The sequence below is a fragment of the Bombina bombina genome, chromosome 4, assembly GCF_027579735.1.
Source record: "Bombina bombina isolate aBomBom1 chromosome 4, aBomBom1.pri, whole genome shotgun sequence".
NCBI lineage: Eukaryota > Metazoa > Chordata > Amphibia > Anura > Bombinatoridae > Bombina > Bombina bombina.
This window is the reverse complement of record NC_069502.1, coordinates 1,141,630,810-1,141,648,085: the sequence shown is the minus strand read 5'-3', so window position 1 is coordinate 1,141,648,085 and position 17,276 is coordinate 1,141,630,810. Positions and strand designations below refer to the sequence as shown.

Genomic DNA, 17,276 nt, shown 5'->3' with positions numbered 1-17,276 from the left:
TACTGAAGTAGTCTCCTCATCAGACATCTGAGAAAGATTGGCTAATGCAGTCCTAGAGTCAGAAGCCTTAGTATTAGGCACATGTTTAAATTTTCTCTTTCGCTTACCCGATGAAGGGAAAGCTGACAAAACCACAGTTACTGCACATCAAAATCCCCAGGTAAATAAACACCCCAGGTGGATGAGAGGATACAGAAGGCACACTATGAGAAACCATTAACGCTTGGGACGTTTGAGGAGAAAGCCGAGACATGTCACGCACAGCAATATTCTGGGAGACATTAGGCTCAGAAGGAGGTAATTTGTCTTTAAATTTTAAAGTCTTTGCTAAGCAGGAGGAACAAAACTGCATTGGTAAGACAATCTGAGCCTCTAAACATAGTAGGCATTTATCCACAGACATAGACTGGTCGAATTCTGTGTCCATGATAACAGAATAAACTCCAGGGCAATCAGATTTTTTTTTAATAAAGTTATTAAAAGTAAAAGCCGCTTATACTTGGTGCTTTAATAACCGAGTCAAAAATGAAATAAAATTAGAAAAACTTTCCAGTTGTTTCGTTAGTAAAATAGCCTGACCTCCTACCGGACAGAATGAACCCCCACTAGTAGTTGGGAGCGTCCAGAAGCAGAAGAATCAAAGCCGACACAGACACGCTACGCAGATTGCTTAAAAGCTTTATTCCGATAAACCGGAAGTACAAAACGACACGTGAGGGGGTCTGAAGTAACTGCACGACCAACAAAGTGCGCAAACAGTCTCCTGTACCGTATGAATGAACGGCTGAAGAAAGACGATATTTCAAAAGCCCTCAACTCTTCGGTTATACTGTATAACCATTAGGAGATGGCTACATCATCCTCAACTGATGTCTTTGTAAAAACTGCAAACAAATGTTGATAGTCTGCATTAAATAAAGGAAATGCCTGTCCTCTGAACCCCTAGCCCAGTCTCTCTTCTTATACTGTGTCCCATATAAACATTGCTGTAGCCTTCAATATTTAGGAACACATAAAAAAGTGCAAACACATCTGTCCCCAATATGAATCCTTAAGTTGAAAGGATTATTATGTCCCCAAAGGATCCACATGAGGATTAACATCTTAAATGCGCAGTCCTCCAGTACCTAGAAGGCAAAGGCACTTACCTTAGATCCTAGAGGACTACCTCACCACCTTTTAACTGCTTAAAAGCCACCACTACTCTTACTGAAGAGACTGACATGGACACAGCTAAAACCCCAATCCTTGCTTGCAGGGAAAAGTACCCATATAAGGATTAAAATCTTCAGACACCAACTTCGCACAACCTCCATTGACAGAGACAAAGAGAATGACTGGGGATGATGGGTATGGGAAGTTACACTTAACAGCTTTGCTGGGGTGCTCTTTGCCTCCTCCTTCTGGCCAGGAGTTGAATATCCTAATAGTAATTGGAATGAAGTTGTGGACTCTCCATGTCTTAGCAAAGAAAGTGTCATTTAGGGTGAAAGTTAAAAAGCATTTCCAGAACTTTTTTTTTAAATTAAAACAAAAGAAAAAAGGAGACCGAAAGCTAATGAAGAATTTGCTATTATGTTTCTGAGGAATTGCACCTTAAAGTATAAAGTAGAATTAAAAAGAAAGAAACAATAAAGTTTTGAACATTCAAAAGACAGGAAACAGGAGACAGACACACTTTAGCCCTGCGGCAGAGTGAAGAAGGGTGGCTTCTCACCTTAAGGTGTCTGTCCTGCCACTGGACTCGCCTTCACTTGGATCCCTCAAAACAAAGTTAAGGGTCAGATTCAATAACAAATAAAAGACAAGATTCAAAAGACATTATGCATATAAGGGGAATTACACACTTAAGAGCCAAAAGCTACACAGAATGTGATACAGCAAATGCACCTTGGCATAATTTATATGTAAACATTGTAGTACAGTGCACGAATTATAACATTAGTGAAAATGTTTTTTTTATTTATTTATTTTTATTATTTTTTAAGGAATAAAGAAAAGCATTAAAACTTGTAGGTACAAGCAAATATATTAACTCAGGTTCCAACTCCCATAGCTCAGAATAACAGTAAAAAAATATTATATTATACAGCACAGGTACTCCTCAATTTACTAGGTGAAAGTATGTTCCCTAATGTACAGTATATATATATTCACATATTTTGGATAGAAGTTCTTAATTTCATTAAATAAGCAAGTAGGCTCCAGGATGCTTTGGGAGTGTCCAAAAGCATCATCTACTCTGTAATACCAGAGCAGAGTGATAATTAGCATGAGCAAACTCTCTAATAAGTTGGACAAGGTTCATACAGATGATTTTAAAACAGTTTTTAGTTTATATAAGATCATTGTTAGGATATGTATATATGCATATATATAGCTGTAAATAAGTAGGCTCCAGGATGCTTTGGGAGTGTCCAAAAGCATCATCTACTCTGTAATACCAGAGCAGAGTGATAATTAGCATGAGCAAACTCTCTAATAAGTTGGACAAGGTTCATACAGATGATTTTAAAACAGTTTTTAGTTTATATAAGATCATTGTTAGGATATGTATATATGCATATATATAGCTGTAAATAAGTTGGGCACAGAAAGAGGAAGCGCCCCTAGAATATGGGGGATTTAGTGTCTTTAATTAGATTAAGGCTTTAAGTATTTACAACTGTGTCACACTTATTACCATAGTGCTTTAATGTATATACACATACATCTATGTAGTAGTATTACCATTAATGTATATACACATTTTTTTACTGCAATGTTCTCTGTATAATGTGCTCACTATTGGGTTAATCAATCTGTAAAGTTGCGTTATTGTCATGTGACTTGTGTCCAACCAATTATGTTCAGGCTACCTGTTTAAATGCACCTGTGCTCGTAATGAATTATGAGCATATATGACTAAGGAGTGTATCCGAAATGCATGATTCATAGCCTCTACAAGTGAGAGGGCTTATGCAATAAAAGGTTTTACAAGTATCGCTGAGTGCCGGAACTTTCATTTTCTTTTTACTCATAATAAGAGACAAGCTGTATCAGTAAAGGTTACTGTTAGCTGAACGTGCTAAGATACAAGCTGTATCAGTAATCGTTACATTTAGCTGAACATGATAAGAGACAAACTGCATCAGTAATGGTTACTTTTAGCTGAACGTGATAAGAGACAAACTGCATCAGTAATGGTTACTTTTAGCTGAACATGATAAGAGACAAACTGCATCAGTAATGGTTACTTTTAGCTGAACATAATAAGAGACAAGCTGTATCAGTAAAGGTTACTGTTAGCTGAACGTGCTCAGATACAAGCTGTATCAGTAATCGTAACATTTAGCTGAACGTGATAAGAGACAAGCTGTATCAGTAATCGTTACTTTTAGCTGAACATGATAAGAGACAAGCTGTATCAGTAAAGGTTACTGTTAGCTGAACGTGCTCAGATACAAGCTGTATCAGTAATCGTAACATTTAGCTGAACGTGATAAGAGACAAGCTGTATCAGTAATCGTTACTTTTAGCTGAACATGATAAGAGACAAACTGTATCAGTAATTGATACTGTTAGCTGAACCAGAAGAAACAAGCTGTATCAGTAAAGGTTACTGTTAGCTGAATGTGCTAAGATACAAGCTGTATCAGTAATCGTAACATTTAGCTGAACGTGATAAGAGACAAACTGCATCAGTAGTGGTTACTGTTAGTTGAACATGATAAGAGACAAGCTGCATCAGTAATGGCTACATTTAGCTGAACGTGATAAGAGACAAACTGCATCAGTAATGGCTACTGTTAGCTGAACATGATAAGAGACAAACTGCATCAGTAATGGCTACTGTTAGCTGAACATGATAAGAGACAAACTGCATCAGTAGTGGTTACTGTTAGTTGAACATGATAAGAGACAAGCTGCATCAGTAATGGCTACATTTAGCTGAACGTGATAAGAGACAAACTGCATCAGTAATGGCTACTGTTAGCTGAACATGATAAGAGACAAGCTGCATCAGTAGTGGTTACTGTTAGCTGAACGTGATAAGAGACAAGCTGCATCACTAATGGTTACTGTTAGCTGAACGTGATAAGAGACAAACTGCATCAGTAATGGTTACTTTTAGCTGAACGTGATAAGAGACAAACTGCATCAGTAGTGGTTACTGTTAGCTGAACGTGATAAGAGACAAGCTGCATCAGTAATGGTTACTGTTAGCTGAATGTGATAAGAATCAAACTGCATCAGTAATGGTTACTGTTAGCTGAACGTGATAAGAGTCGAGCTGCATCAGTAATGGTTACTGTTAGCTGAACGTGATAAGAGTCAAGCTGCATCAGTAATAGTTACTGTTAGCTGAATGTGATAAGAGACAAACTGCATCAGTAGTGGTTAATTTTAGCTGAACGTGATGAGACGAGCTGCATCAGTAATGGTTACTGTTAGCTGAACGTGATAAGAGACAAACTGCATCAGTAATGGTTACTGTTAGCTAAACGTGATAAGAGACAAGCTGCATCAGTAATGGCTACTTTTAGCTGAACGTGATAAGAGACAAGCTGCATCAGTAATGGTTACTTTTAGCTGAACGTGATAAGAGACAAGCTGCATCAGTAATGGTTACTTTTAGCTGAACATGATAAGAGACAAGCTGCATCAGTAATGGTTACTTTTAGCTGAACATGATAAGAGACAAACTGCATCAGTAATGGTTACTTTTAGCTGAACGGGATAAGAGACAAACTGCATCAGTAGTGGTTACTGTTAGCTGAACGTGATAAGAGACAAACTGCATCAGTAATGGTTACTTTTAGCTGAACGTGATAAGAGACAAACTGCATCAGTAGTGGTTACTTTTAGCTGAACGTGATAAGAGACAAGCTGCATCAGTAATGGTTACTGTTAGCTGAATGTGATAAGAGACAAACTGCATCAGTAATGGTTACTTTTAGCTGAACGTGATAAGAGACAAGCTGCATCAGTAATGGTTACTGTTAGCTGAACGTGATAAGAGACAAGCTGCATCAGTAATGGTTACTGTTAGCTGAACGTGATAAGAGACAAACTGCATCAGTAATGGTTACTGTTAGCTGAACGTGATAAGAGACAAACTGCATTAGTAGTGGTTACTGTTAGCTGAACGTGATAAGAGACAAACTGCATCAGTAATGGTTACTTTTAGCTGAACATGATAAGAGACAAATTGCATCAGTAATGGTTACTGTTAGCTGAACGTGATAAGAGACAAACTGCATCAGTAATGGTTACTGTTAGCTGAACGTGATAAGAGACAAACTGCATCAGTAATGGTTACTGTTAGCTGAACGTGATAAGAGACAAACTGCATCAGTAATGGTTACTGTTAGCTGAACGTGATAAGAGACAAACTGCATCAGTAATGGTTACTGTTAGCTGAACGTGATAAGAGACAAGCTGCATTAGTAGTGGTTACTGTTAGCTGAACGTGATAAGAGACAAACTGCATCAGTAATGGTTACTTTTAGCTGAACGTGATAAGAGACAAGCTGCATCAGTAGTGGTTACTGTTAGCTGAACGTGATAAGAGACAAGCTGCATCAGTAATGGTTACTGTTAGCTGAATGTGATAAGAGACAAACTGCATCAGTAATGGTTACTGTTAGCTGAACGTGATAAGAGACAAGCTGCATCAGTAGTGGTTACTGTTAGCTGAACGTGATAAGAGACAAGATACATCAGTAGTGGTTACTGTTAGCGGAACGTGATAAGAGACAAACTGCATCAGTAGTGGTTACTGTTAGCTGAACGTGATAAGAGACAAACTGCATCAGTAGTGGTTACTTTTAGCTGAACGTGATAAGAGACAAACTGCATCAGTAATGGTTACTTTTAGCTGAACGTGATAAGAGACAAACTGTATCAGTAGTGGTTACTGTTAGCTGAACGTGATAAGAGACAAACTGCATCAGTAGTGGTTACTGTTAGCTGAACGTGATAAGAGACAAACTGCATCAGTAGTGGTTACTTTTAGCTGAACGTGATAAGAGACAAGCTGCATCAGTAGTGGTTACTGTTAGCTGAACGTGATAAGAGACAAACTGCATCAGTAGTGGTTACTTTTAGCTGAACGTGATAAGAGACAAGCTGCATCAGTAGTGGTTACTGTTAGCTGAATGTGATAAGAGACAAACTGCATCAGTAATGGTAACATTTAGCTGAACGTGATAAGAGACAAACTGCATCAGTAGTGGTTACTGTTAGCTGAATGTGATAAGAGACAAACTGCATCAGTAATGGTTACTGTTAGCTGAACGTGATAAGAGACAAGCTGCATTAGTAGTGGTTACTGTTAGCTGAACGTGATAAGAGACAAACTGCATCAGTAATGGTTACTGTTAGCTGAACGTGATAAGAGACAAACTGCATCAGTAATGGTTACTTTTAGCTGAACATAAGAGACCGCTGCATCAGTAATGGGTACTTTTAGCTGCATCAGTAACGGTTACTTTTAACCTAACTATAAGAGGGAAGCCAAATTCTTTCCTGACCATGAGCTTTGAGAGGTGGAACCATATTTGATTAAATTGCCTGTATATACAAGTATAAAGTGCTTTAATCAAGGCTATATATAGTAATATTATGCTCTGTATCTCAGTGCAATTATAGTTCTGGATTTCTATGCTACCTTAATATATGAAATCCAACAGCACTTTCATAAAGTTTAGAATAACAATTTATAAGGTGTTTTAATATAGCTGCCCACCGCTATGAAGAGCTACTCATTATTTCAAAAATATCATGTAATAAATATACCTCTATGGCTCTGAATAATGATAGACATTTTTCCATCCCATTTCCAAGGCACCCTTTTAATTATTTACCTACGCACAAACTTGGAAGTGATCTTGCTTATAATACCAGTGGAGGTCCCTCTTCTTGTATGAGAGTACTGTGTGTTTTCATGGGCAGGAGATGCCGGTGGTCCATTATATGTTGCAGTGCGCCGGTCCCTCAGCTGCTCTCCGTGGAAAGTACTGCGGCTGGTACTCCCACGAGGGAAGCGAGTCCGGTCGGGAGTGCTTGTACTAATACTGTGAGCAGAGGGGGAAGCAGCTGGTGCCCTCTGAGTTGCACTGCTATATAAACATACATAAACAATAAACATATAAACAATAAGATTTTCACTTCATAATGTACAAAGCTATAGCTTGCTACTTTGAGCCATCATTTATTTTGAACAACATTCACTCATTTTATAACATTTATTTTATTATTTTAATGATAGATTACATCATTTAAAGAAAAAAAAAAAAAGTACTTATATTACAAATTGATTATTTGCCAGGGTGTCTTGCCTAAAGGGAAGTGGCACTCACTGGACTATCAAACAATAGATATTTTGTTAAGTGACATTTTGGGGTATTATGTCCCTTCTCTCAGTCTGAAAAAAATGGCTTAATATCCCGAAAAACGTCAGCTAAAGAAAGCGCTAATAATCACACATATATACATACATACTGGGCTGGAAATATCGAATAGTCCCTGATTTATCTATCTATCTATCTATCTCTCTATATGTCTATCTATCTATCTATCTATCTATCTATCTATCTATCTATATATCTGTCTATATGTCTATCTATCAATCTATCATCATCTATCTATCAATCTATCTATATGTCTATCTATCAATCTATCTATCTATCTATCTATCTATATGTCTATCTATCTATATGTCTATCTATCTATATGTCTATCTCTATAGAAGTTATCCCTTTTATTTCTTTTTCAGACAGTAACTTTGGAAGGCAAACTTGGGCCTTTCTCTACAGGCCCCTGCCACTATATGTATTAAACAAACTAACTAAACCAACTTATTTAATGTTTTCAAAAAAGCAAGAAATTCTGCCTGAAATTGTTGCTTGTGCATTGCTCATAAGGACTAGATTTGGAAACCCTTGTAGTAGACTGTTTTATACTTTAGAGGAAGGATTAGAAATACAAGGTTATTACTACCCAATTGTGCCTTAAAGGGATAGAAAAATAAATAAAACAAAATGTATGCTTACCTGATAAATGTATTTCTTGTTTGACACGATGAGTCCACAGATCATCTCAATTACTAATGGGATATTCACCTCCTGCTGACCAGGAGGTGAATATCCCATTAGTAATTGAGATGATCCGTGGACTCATCGTGTCATAAAAAAGAAATAATATTTCATGATTCAGACAGAGCATGCAATTTTAAACAACTTTCTAATTTACTTCTATTATCAATTCTTTATTCTCTTAGCATCTTTTGTTGAAAACCAGGGATGTAAACGTAGGAGATGGCCCATTTCTGGAGCACTATTTGGCAGCAGTTTTGCAAGAATGTTATTCATTTGTAAGAGCTCTAAATGGCAGCACTGTTTCCTGCCACGTCTTCAGATCTCTTCCTCATAAAATACCATGGGAACAATTTTCATAACAAAAGTAAATTGGAAACGTTTTTTTAAAATTGTAGGCTCTGTCTCAATCACAATTCATATCCTTTTAATGAACGATTCAAAATGTTCCTTTTAAGTTACCTTGGTCGAAAACCTTCAGCACCATCTTTGATGGTAGGTAAAGTAACTTTGATTGGATGCCCTGAGGCAGACATGGACTTCTGGTGACGAGGTCTGGCAGCGGGTACAGCAGAGGTTGCTGAAGACGTGCTCCCAGCAGACATTTCAGTTAGACTGAAAAACAAGAAGAAACAGTCACTGTGCACCATTGTTAGAAATGATATGTCATTTTCATATTATTTAAACGCAAGTGATCGCTCTTCTCTAAAAAGTCTGATGTGGAACAACAAGAACTCTTTTTTTTTGCATAAATGTGTTTTTTTATTCTTAAAGGGACAGTCTACTTCAGAATTTTTACTGTTTAAAAAGATAGATAATCCCTTTATTACCCATTCCTAGCTTTGCATAACCAACACAGCTATATTAATATACTTTTTACCTCTGTGATTACCTTGTATCTAAGCCTCTGCTGACTGCCCCTTATTTCAGTTCTTTTAACAGACTTGCATTTTAGCAAATCAGTGCTGACAATGTTACCTATATGGCACACATCTACTAATGTTGTTTAGCTGTGAAAAACTATCAAAATGCACTGAGATAAGAGGAGGCCTTCAATGGCTTAGGTATTAGCATATGCACCTACCTTGGTTTAGCTTTCAACAAAGAATACCAAGCGAACAAAGCAAATTTGATAATACAAGTAAATTGGAATGTTTTTTTTTTTTAAATTGAATGCCCTATCTGAAGCATGCAAGTTTAATTTTTGACTAGACTGTCCCTTTTATAATGTGCTGCAAAGAAACATTACATAGTGCAGAAAGAGAACCTAATACTTAAAAGAACATTAAACCCAATTTTTTTCTTTCATGATTTAGAAAGAGCATGCAATTTTAAACAACTTTCTAATTTACGTCTATTACCTAATGTGCTTCATTCTCTTGATAGCCTTTGCTGAAAAGCATATCTAGATAGGCTCAGTAGCTGCTGATTGGTGGCTGCACATAGATGCCTCGTGTGATTGGCTCACCCATGTGCATTGCTATTTCGTAAACAAAGAATGAAGCAAATTAGATAATAGAAGTAAATTGGAATGTTGTTTAAAATGGTATTGTCTATCTGAATAATGAAAGAAAAATGTTGGTATTGTCTATCTGAATAATGAAAGAAAAATGTTGGGTTTAATGTCCCTTTAAATACTTACCTCATTAATTTATTTATTTCATGATAGTGGAGTGCAAAGGCAGGGCAAATTAATTGCAAAAACAAGTTCTGCCGCCAACCTATAGATAAACAAGGGCGGGTCTTGTGGATTCTCACCATTATGAAACAAACAAATTTATTACGTAAGCATACAATTTGTTTTCTTTCATAAGATGGTGAGAGTCAACAAAATCATCAGATGTGGGTTCCAAAACCTAAGCAGTGGAAGTCCACGAAACCATTCATGAAATGGAATGTGACAATACAGGTAAGGCAGGTGAATTACTGATCAAGTACAACAGCCCGTAGTACTTTCAAGTCAAAAGCAGCCTCAGAACCAAAATAAAAATGGTAGGTCTATAAAGAAGACCACCTTCGCCATGTAGAGGCAAAAAATGATTAAAGAATTATTAGGAATGTGGGTGGTACAAAGATCTGGACAGTAGAGGTGTTTCTGCCTCCTCCTAGTGGACAGAATGTATTAGCCCACAAGTGATCCTGTGGACTCTCACCATCTTATAAAAGAAAATGCAGTTTGTTTGTTTTTCCCAACATGTGCATGCTCTAAGGAACCAGCAATGCTACTCAAAGTCTCTTAAGCTATCTTTTGTTGTTTAAGTTTTTTTGTGCACAGCTACAAAACTCTCCCACCGAAATTAAGAAAACATAATTTATGCTTACCTGATACATTTATTTATTTCCGGATATGGTGAGTCCACGGCATCATCAATTAGTAGTGGGAATATTACTCCTGGCCAGCAAGAGGAGGCACAGAGCACCACAGCAAAGCTGTTAAATGTCACTTCCCTTACCCATAACCCCAAGTCATTCAGCCTAAGGGAAATGGAAAAAGAAGATAATACAAAGGTGTAGATGTGCCTGAGGTGTTAGTAAAAAATAACTGTCTAAAAATAAAGGGTGGGCCGTGGACTCACCATATCCAGAAAGAAAGAAATTTATCAGGTAAGCATAAATTATGTTTTCTTTCCTAAGATATGATGAGTCCACGGCATCATCAATTACTAGTGGAAAACAATACCCAAGCTAGAGGACACAGATGATTAGGGAGGGACAAGACAGGTAACCTAAACAGAAGGCACCACCGCTTGAAGAACCTAAATCCCAAAAGAAACCTCAGCCGAGGCAAAAGAATCAAATTGGGAAAATTTGGAAAAAGTATGCAGAAAAGACCAAGTTGCAGCCTTGCAAATCTGTTCCAAAGATGCTTCATCATTGAAAACTCAAGAAGAGACAGCTCTCATGGAAAGAGCTCAGTCTCATAGCAAAATGAAATATACTTCTCAACCAGAGAGAAAGAGAAATAGTAGAAACTTTTCTGACCTTTATGTATCCCAGAGAAACAAACCAACAGGGCAAAAGACTGGCGAAAATCCTAATTGCTTGTAAAATAAAATTTAAAACACACAACATTCTTTATGAGAAGAACTAGGACACAGAGAAGGAACAACAATTTCCTGCTTAAAATTTCCTGTCCAAAACCACTTAAGGAAGGAAACTAAACCTAGTACGAAGAACCACCTTATCGGCATGGAAAAATAAGATAAAATGAATCTCACTGCAAAGCTGAGAGTTCCAACACTCTCCGAGCAGAGAAAACAAAAACAAAAACTTCCAAGATAACTTAATATCTATGGAATGTAAAGGCTCAAACAGAGCCTGCTGCAAAACTTAAGAACCAAGTTAAGGCTCCAAGGAGGAACAATAGATTTAAACACAGGCCAGATTCTGACCTAGGCCTGACAAAAAGATTGCACGACTAGCACGTCCGCCAGATATTTATGAAGCAAAATAGATCATGCAGAAATCTGACCCCTCAGGGTACTCACTGACAAACCCTTCTCCAGAGCTTCCTGGAGAAAAGACAAAGGAATCCTGACCCTACTCCAAGAGTAACCCTTGGATACACACCACTAAAGATATTTACGCAATATACGATGGCAAATCTTTCTAGTAACTGGCATGCGAGCCTAAGTCATGGTCTCAATGACTGACTCAGAAAAATCCAAGCTCAGACAAAAACTAAGCGTTCATTCTCAAAACAGTCAGCTTCAGAGGAACGAGATATGGCTGGAGGAAGGGACCCTGAATCAGAAGGTCCTTCCTCAGAGGCAGCCTCCAAGGTGGAAAGAAGACCTAACCACTAGGTCTTCATACCAGATCCTGAGAGACAAGAATCACCACGGCTCTCTCCTGTAGGATACGAGCAATGACTTGTGGAAGAAAAGCAAACAGAGAAAATAGGTATGCAAGACTGAATCCCAAGAAAAACACCAGAACATCTATCAGGGCGGTCTGTGGATCACTCAACCATAAATCGTACCTTGGAAGCTTGGCGTTTTGCCGAAACGCCCTCAAAAGCCAACTCCGGTACCCCCCATTTGAGGGTTACCTAGAGAACACCCCCGGGTTGGAGAGCCCACTCAACAGGATGAAAAATCTGTTTGTTCAGAAGTCCAGTTTCCAATTGACCACCCCTGGAAAGTGGATGACAGACAGAAATAGTGAGCTTCCACCCACTGAACAATCCAAGTCACCTCCTACATGGCTAAGGAACTCTGAGTTCCTACCTGGTGATAGATAAGCCATTGAGGTGATATTGTCTGACTAGAACCAAGCTAAGGATGACTGAGGCCAAGCCATCAGAGCATTAGAAATCTCTCTCAAATCCAAGATAATAAGGAGGAGGGAAGATACATCCGAGGCCACAATCCCTGTGTCTAAAACAAGACCCAGACTGTTTCTCAGCCCAACAGGATGGCGTCCATGGTCACATCACCCAGGAATGACTCCAGAAGCTTACTCCTGAAAAACCACTACAGGGGAGAGTCTTTTGTTGACTGATCTAGATCTATCCTCTAAGACAGATGCAAATGTTCCCCATTTTATGGAAAAAACAAGGGAATGATGTCCATGGAACCATCAGACCAATTCCCTCCTACATTACAGGAAAATCAACTGCAGCTAGATCCAAACTCCCAACCTTCTGGTTGTAAGATGGCTAAGCTATCTACTGGACCATTAAAGCTTGCTGTTGGCCGGACAGAAGACTGCAGAGAGAGGATAATAAATAAAACCTTGATTATCTGACCTCAAATAGAAATCTACTCCTAGATAGAGAATCTATTGAGGTCCCTAAAAATCACCCTTGTAGATGGAACAAGAGAACATTTCTCCCGATTCATTTCCCATCCATGGGAAAGAAGAATGGACAAAATCTCTTGCGAGAGGGAATGCTCAAAAGAAGTATGGCATCTGAACTATATATTGTCCACTATTGCACCCTTGCAATACCCCAAGACTAAAAAATCTTTCTAGGATGATAAAACTCAGAACTTGAGAAGATCCCAAATCAAGGGAACAATAAATATACATCCTTCATGTCTATATTCGTTACAAACAGGCCCTCTTGAACCAAAGTAGAATGGACACTACTTTGAAGGTAAGAACCTAAGAAACCTGAGGTAAATACCTAGATCCCGATCCCAGACTGGGACTGGAACTTTCACTCCCAGAGAGGAAGGTCCTGAACCCAGTTCAAGGAATGCCTCTCATCATACCTGGATTGCAGATACTCTAGAAAGAGAAATCTGCCTCTGGGAGGAAATCTTAGATAGGACTAAGTTTTGTTGGATTCCAAAAGACAAGACTGACCATGCAAAACGAAGAAAAGGAAAATTTTCCTTTTAGTCTTATTCTCTTGAAGTGAGTTACAAAAAAACCCTTTTTTCCACCCGTAAAGTCAAAAGGATGATTCTGCCAGACCAAGTCCAAACAAGGATGCTCAAAGACAGAATACGTGAGCACCTCTGGCATATTGAAAAAGGGAATTTAGAGACACACTTATACCAGCACTTTAGGGATACCCACAAAAACAACTTAAATGATCTTAAATATTGGGGCCTTTGTAAGGTAAAAGGGAATTGGAGGGGGGGGGGGGGGATTATGAAAATTTACTCCTTAAGAAAGAAGCAGAAATAATTTATAACTTTAATACATTATATCCCAGTGAGCTTAATTCTGAGCTGGATATTGGTCCTTTTCTAACATAATAATTAATTACTGTTTAATGAGAAACTATGGCAGTTAATATAAGCTAGGGGCTATTTATAAGCAAAATTACCTGTAGTTACTAAGTTATTACATTTGATATGAATTTGAATATGTTTTATTTTTAGGTTTCTACATATACATACCCATATATTGGTATTACCTTTTTAAGCATTTATGAATTTTTGGAATTTTTAAAACAATTTTAAGGGAATTTTTAAAAAAATATTATAGAATTTGTTGAAATTTTTCAGTTTTAATAATTATATTTTTACATCTGATCATATTAAGGAAATTGCATATATGCCATAATTTTTAATCAGCTATTTGTTCCAACCTTCGGATAGTACTAAAGGCAACTTCAACAAGAATCATCAGTCACTTTGGGGAGGAAAATAACATGAGGATCCCACTTTTTATGGGACTATTCCCAGATCGATACAGGAAGTGTAATTTTGCCTGACGAATCACAAGTTACTTTGGGGGAATTTAAACGAGCATTTGATGAGCATACAGCATCTTGATAAAGCCCTAACCGAAAGGGGTGAAATGCGTAGAAGGAACTGTATCTATACTAAAAATAAAGTGAGATGTCTTTTGACCGGGTAAATCCTGCTGGATCTGAGCCAAGAACAGCCTGTACTCTGCGTACACAGTACTTAAGTGCAGAGGGAGCGACACTTGGGGAGGCTGTCAAAAAGATCAAAGACTTGCGCAAGTGAAGTAGAGGTAACGGAAGCCCGGTGAAGTCAGACGCGCAGTGAGCAGCGTGGTCGAGCCGGAGGGTCACAGCCTGAAAGAATCATCAGTAGGAGCAGGTGAGAGCTCAACAACAGAAGCGGTAGCTCGTAACCCCTGAGAGGTAAGAGATCCTCTTGACATTTGGCGTGAGTTTACGGACTCGCAGTTGCTTATTTTCAGCCACAAGAAAAAATATTGGACATTTTATAACAAAGTCTGAATTTAGACGTATAATTACACAGGAGATATCAATTCTTTAAGTGACTGTTTGGTGATTCTATACCGGAACAAATACTTGGTACCAAGTAAATCTCCCCACAAGTGACTATAACGTTTCAGTCCATCATTGGACAGTAAGGAAGACATAATCTGGTTTTGGGGATTGGAACATCAAGGCTCTACACTCGAGATAGTAATTGCTATTAACTATCTGCTAGAAAACGTATTATAGAAACTGTCAGTTCCCTTTTAAAGTTGTTTATATTTGGAGACTTCTGCTAGATAAGTTTTTATGTTATGAGTGTTTTTTATTTATGATCATTGGCGGCTAATCTAATTTGGAGTGAGTGTATAGTGAATTGTGTATTTTAAAAACAATTAATGAACTGTGTATTTTAAAGCAATTAATGAATTCTTTAGCGCTTTTTTATGTGAATAGATTTATCTTGTGCATTATTTTAGTTAAATCAATTTATTAAAGCTTATCACCTAACCTTATTTAATCTGCTATATTTTTATATTTTTTATATATCAACCTTTCTATTAGAGTCATATTAATTAAAATCCTAAATCGTGATAAGAACCCACGCAGCTACGGATAACATAAGTCTGACAAATTAAAGTAGAAACCTCACAATAGTACTAGAGAATGAATTAAAAGAACCCACAGCTTTTAGCGCCGTCTAAATCCAAACCATTTTTTATTTATCCAAACAAGGTCTTACCCTTGAAAGAGAACGCCAGAAGCGTGGATCTGGAGAAAACATAAAATATAGAACCTGCAACTACAGAACTATAAAACCTAGGCTGTACCACTAAGCCACAAATAGGCTTCTCAGCTGACCAATATTTCAGCCATAATGCCCGGCGGGCTAACACAGCAAGTCTAAAAAGACAAGGCATTGCTCAGAATGAACAATACTAAACCTCTAGCTTCTTTACCATGGATCCATAAGGAGTAAAGCTACCACCCATAGGGATCGAAATTCTCTGATCCATAGTAGAAACTTCCTACTAAGGGCACCGTGCATTGTAATGAAGTCAGCAACAGGAAAAATCCTTTAAAGAACGGGAGACAGGGAGAAAGGTATCCCTATCTTCTCCTATTCCTGGAAAATCTCTATAGCATGTCTAGAAAGAATTCCTCATAGGAAGGAAAATCATAGAACTAATAAAGTTCACAAAACTTCCAAGGCTTGACAATGACAGGGATATCGATGACGTCCAAGTAGCCAAAACCTCCTTAAACAATACAGGAGGAATTCAAGCATACAGCTGAAGTAGAAAACTTCGACGTCAGATGAAGGAATTATACTGTCCACATCTGAGATTTCACCCTCAGAAACTACCTGTGAAGCCTCCTCGCCAGACTTAGGAGAGAGAGTGAACTAAGAAGCAGAATGAGGAACAGAAACCTTACTATCTGAAACTTTTAATGTCCGTTTTCCTTTTCTCTGTAGGAAAGGAAAGCCCAGATAAAACCGCAGAGGATACCTGCGTTACAAACTCTGTAGGCAAATACACTCTTCCAGGAGATTGAGAGGAACCGCAGGGCACCGCATGTGACGCCAAAAAAATTTGGGACTTTCAAGAAGAAAACTGTGGCATTGCCTGAACAGCATCATTCTGGGAGACATAAAGCTCAGAGGGCAACAATCTATTTGTACATTTAAAAGCAATTGCTACCGTGCAGCACGGAAAAACAGACATTACATTTGTCTAAAATTGTCCATAGAAACTTAAAGGACCAACAACAAATCTTTATTCCAAAAAATGAGGAACAGATGTATAGCAAAAACAATATGTTCCCCCAGTGTCATACCCTAAACATAAACTCCAATAACTTAATTGATAACAATATGTTATAGAATAACCCTTAAAGGGACATTATACACTCATTTTTTCTTTGCATAAATGTTTTGTAGAGGATCTATTTATATAGCCAATAAAGTTTTTTTTATTTTTTAAATGTATAGTTTTGCTTATTTTTAAATAACATTGCTCTGATTTTCAGACTCCTATTCAAGCCCCAAAGATTTATGAGAATACCGTCAGCTACCTACTTCAGCTTGCTCCTTTTTGTGTAAAGAGTCTTTTTATATGCAAAAGAAGGGGAAGGGGGGAGTGTCTTATTTGCCACTTGCAGTGGGCTTTCCGGCTACCTTTTCAACAGAGCTAAACTGAGAGCTTCTAAGTAAGTTTTTAAACAGTTTTATAATGGATTTTTATATCAGTATCTGTGCATCTTATTCTTTATAGTAGTGTCTATTACATGCAGTTATATAAAAATGAGTGTATACTGTCCCGTTAACTTAAAGGGTGTAACAGATACATATAGTGCTTTAACTTCACTGACAGGCAACAGCACAATTAGATTTTTCAATTTAATTTACTTATGCATAAAAATCGACTGTCAATTTAAGAGAAACTTATACAAAAAAACGCAAGCTTAGGAAAAATAGTCGAGCACGGTTTCACAGTTATGCAACTGTGCACTTGGAAAGACTTTAGAATGTCTTAAATCACTCG

General features: G+C 37.7%; 1 protein-coding gene across 1 annotated transcript in view; it reads right to left on the bottom strand.

Moving 5' to 3' along the window:
• MARK1 (microtubule affinity regulating kinase 1) overlaps positions 1-17,276 on the bottom strand; it is a 554,415-nt gene that overhangs the window by 29,012 nt on the left and 508,127 nt on the right. Inside the window, exons 15-17 of the mRNA XM_053712515.1 lie at positions 8,541-8,693; positions 6,849-7,103; positions 1,718-1,762 (exon numbers count right to left, since the gene is read on the bottom strand). Coding sequence (XP_053568490.1) covers positions 1,718-1,762; positions 6,849-7,103; positions 8,541-8,693 — 453 coding nt within the window. The remainder of the gene's footprint in view (positions 1-1,717; positions 1,763-6,848; positions 7,104-8,540; positions 8,694-17,276) is intronic.